Source organism: Mesitornis unicolor, unplaced genomic scaffold, assembly GCF_000695765.1.
Source record: "Mesitornis unicolor isolate BGI_N332 unplaced genomic scaffold, ASM69576v1 scaffold29531, whole genome shotgun sequence".
Lineage (NCBI taxonomy): Eukaryota > Metazoa > Chordata > Aves > Mesitornithiformes > Mesitornithidae > Mesitornis > Mesitornis unicolor.
The window spans coordinates 1-2,185 of record NW_010166217.1 but is presented as its reverse complement, the minus strand read 5'-3'; the positions used below and the strand labels follow the sequence as shown (position 1 = coordinate 2,185).

The 2,185-nt window shown below is 59.1% G+C and overlaps 1 protein-coding gene across 1 annotated transcript in view; it reads left to right on the top strand.

Annotated features, from left to right (window-relative positions):
* LOC104548781 (protein FAM186A-like) overlaps positions 1-2,103 on the top strand; it is a gene marked incomplete at both ends in the record, with an annotated part of 2,426 nt that extends 323 nt beyond the window's left edge. Inside the window, 5 exons of the mRNA XM_010194895.1 lie at positions 64-360; positions 403-786; positions 907-1,326; positions 1,357-1,446; positions 1,900-2,103. Coding sequence (XP_010193197.1) covers positions 64-360; positions 403-786; positions 907-1,326; positions 1,357-1,446; positions 1,900-2,103 — 1,395 coding nt within the window. The remainder of the gene's footprint in view (positions 1-63; positions 361-402; positions 787-906; positions 1,327-1,356; positions 1,447-1,899) is intronic.
* Between the last annotated feature and the right edge of the window lie 82 nt (positions 2,104-2,185).

The following is a 2,185-nucleotide window of genomic DNA, read 5'->3' as shown; positions in this document are numbered from 1 at the left end:
GGCGGTGTCCTCCCTGCCCCACGGGGGCCGCAGCCCCACGAGGTCACTGGTGTCCAGCTGCAGGCAGCCGAGGTGACCAATGTCCAGCTCCAAGCCTTGCCGCAAGCCTTGGAGGTAGCCAACATCCAGCTCCAAGCTGCCGAGGTGACGAATGTCCAGCTCCAAGCCCTGCCACAACCCTCCAAGGTGGCCAACATCCAGCTCCAGGCCAGTGAGGCAACCAATGTCCAGCTCCAAGCCTTGCCACCGCCCTTGGATGTCACCAACATCCAGCTTCAAGCTGCTGAGGTTACAAATGTCCAGCTCCAAGCCTTGCCACAACCCTTGGACGTCACCAACATCCAGCTCCAAGCCAGTGAGGTGACAAATGTCCAGCTCCAAGCCCTGCCACAGCCCTCCAAGGTGGCCACCATCCAGCTCCAAGCTCTGCCGCAACCCTCAGACATCACCAACATCCAACTGCAGGCCACAGAGGTGACAAATGTCCAGCTCCAAGCCCTGTCACAACCCTTGGACGTCACCAACATCCAGCTCCGAGCCCTGTCACAACCCTCTGAGGTCACCAACATCCAGCTACAGGCCACCGAGGTGGCAAATGTCCAGCTCCAAGCTCTGCCACAACCCTCCAAGGTGACCAACATCCAGCTCCAAGCCCTGCCACAACCCTTGGATGTCACCAACATCCAGCTGCAGGCCACTGAGGTGGCAAATGTCCAGCTGCAAGCCCTACCACAACCCTCTGAGATCACCAACATCCAGCTTCAAGCCTTGCCGCAGCCCTCAGAGGTGCCCGGTGTCCATCTCCAGGCCATGGGGGTGCCCAGCATCCATCTCCAAACTACAGAGGTGTCCAACATCCATCTCGAAACCAGTGAGGTCCCCAGTGTCCACCTCCAAACTACGGAGCTCCCCAGTGTCCATCTGGAGTCCACAGAGGTGCCCGATATCCAGCTGCAGGCCGTGGAGGTGCCCAACATCCAGCTGCAGACCACAGAGGTGCCCAGTGTTCATCTGGAAACCACTGAGGTGCCTGATGTCCATCTTGAAGCCACTGAGGTGCCCAGCATCCATCTCCAAGCCACTGAGGAGCCCAGCGACCATCTCCAGACCATGAAGGTGACCGATGTCCACCTGCAGGCCACCGAGGTGACCACCATCCGTCACCAATCTGTGGAGGTGCCCACCATCCATCTGCAGGACGCAGAGGTGGCCACTGTCCAGCTGCAAGCCACTGAGGTGCCCACCATCCATCCCCAAACCACAGATGTGACAAATGTCCATCTCCACACTACAGACATGCCCAGTGCCCATCTCCAGACCACTGAGGTGCCCAGTGTGCTTCACCAAACCACCAAGGTGCCCAGTGTCCATCTCCAAGTCATGGAGGAGCCCAGCATCCATCTCCAGACCACAGAGATGACCAGTGTCCATCTCCAAGACACCGAGGTGTCCAGTGTCCGTCACCAATTAGTGGAGGGACCCAACATCCGTCTCAAGGTCACGGAAGTGCCCAATGCGCAACTGAAGACTATGGAGGTGACAGATGTCCATCTCCAGGCCACTGAGGTGCCAAACTCCTGTCACCAAGTGATGGAGGTGCCCAGCATCCAACTCAAAACTGGGGGGATGCCTAACGTGCATCTCAAAACCACGGAGGTGCCTGATGTCCAACTGAAGAGCACAGAGGAGGTGCCCAATATCCAGCTCAGGACCGTGGAGGTGCCCGAAGTCCAACTCAAGACTGTGGAGGTACCCAGCATCCAACTCAAAACTGTGGAGGTGCCTGATCTCCAGCTCAAGACCATGGAGGTCCCCAGTGTCCAACTTAAAACCGTGGAGATGCCCAGCGTCCAACTCAAGAGCGTGGAGGTGTCCAAAGCCCAAATGAAAACCGTGGAGGTGCCCAACATCCAACTGAAGACTGTGGAGATGCCCAATGTCCAACTCAAGACCGTGGAGGTGCCCAATCTCCAAATCAAGACCATGGAGGTGCCCAACGTCCATCTCCAGGCTGTGGAGGTGCCCAACATCCAACCACAGCCCCCCGAGGTGCTCGTGGCAGGGGGGAACCTGTCCCCCTCCCTGTCGCCACGCCTGGCGGTGGTGGGGACCACCAGGGGGCTGCCCACCGTGTTGCTGCTGCGGGGGACTGGGGGGAGCTCTGCCCACCTCTGCCTGCAGGCCC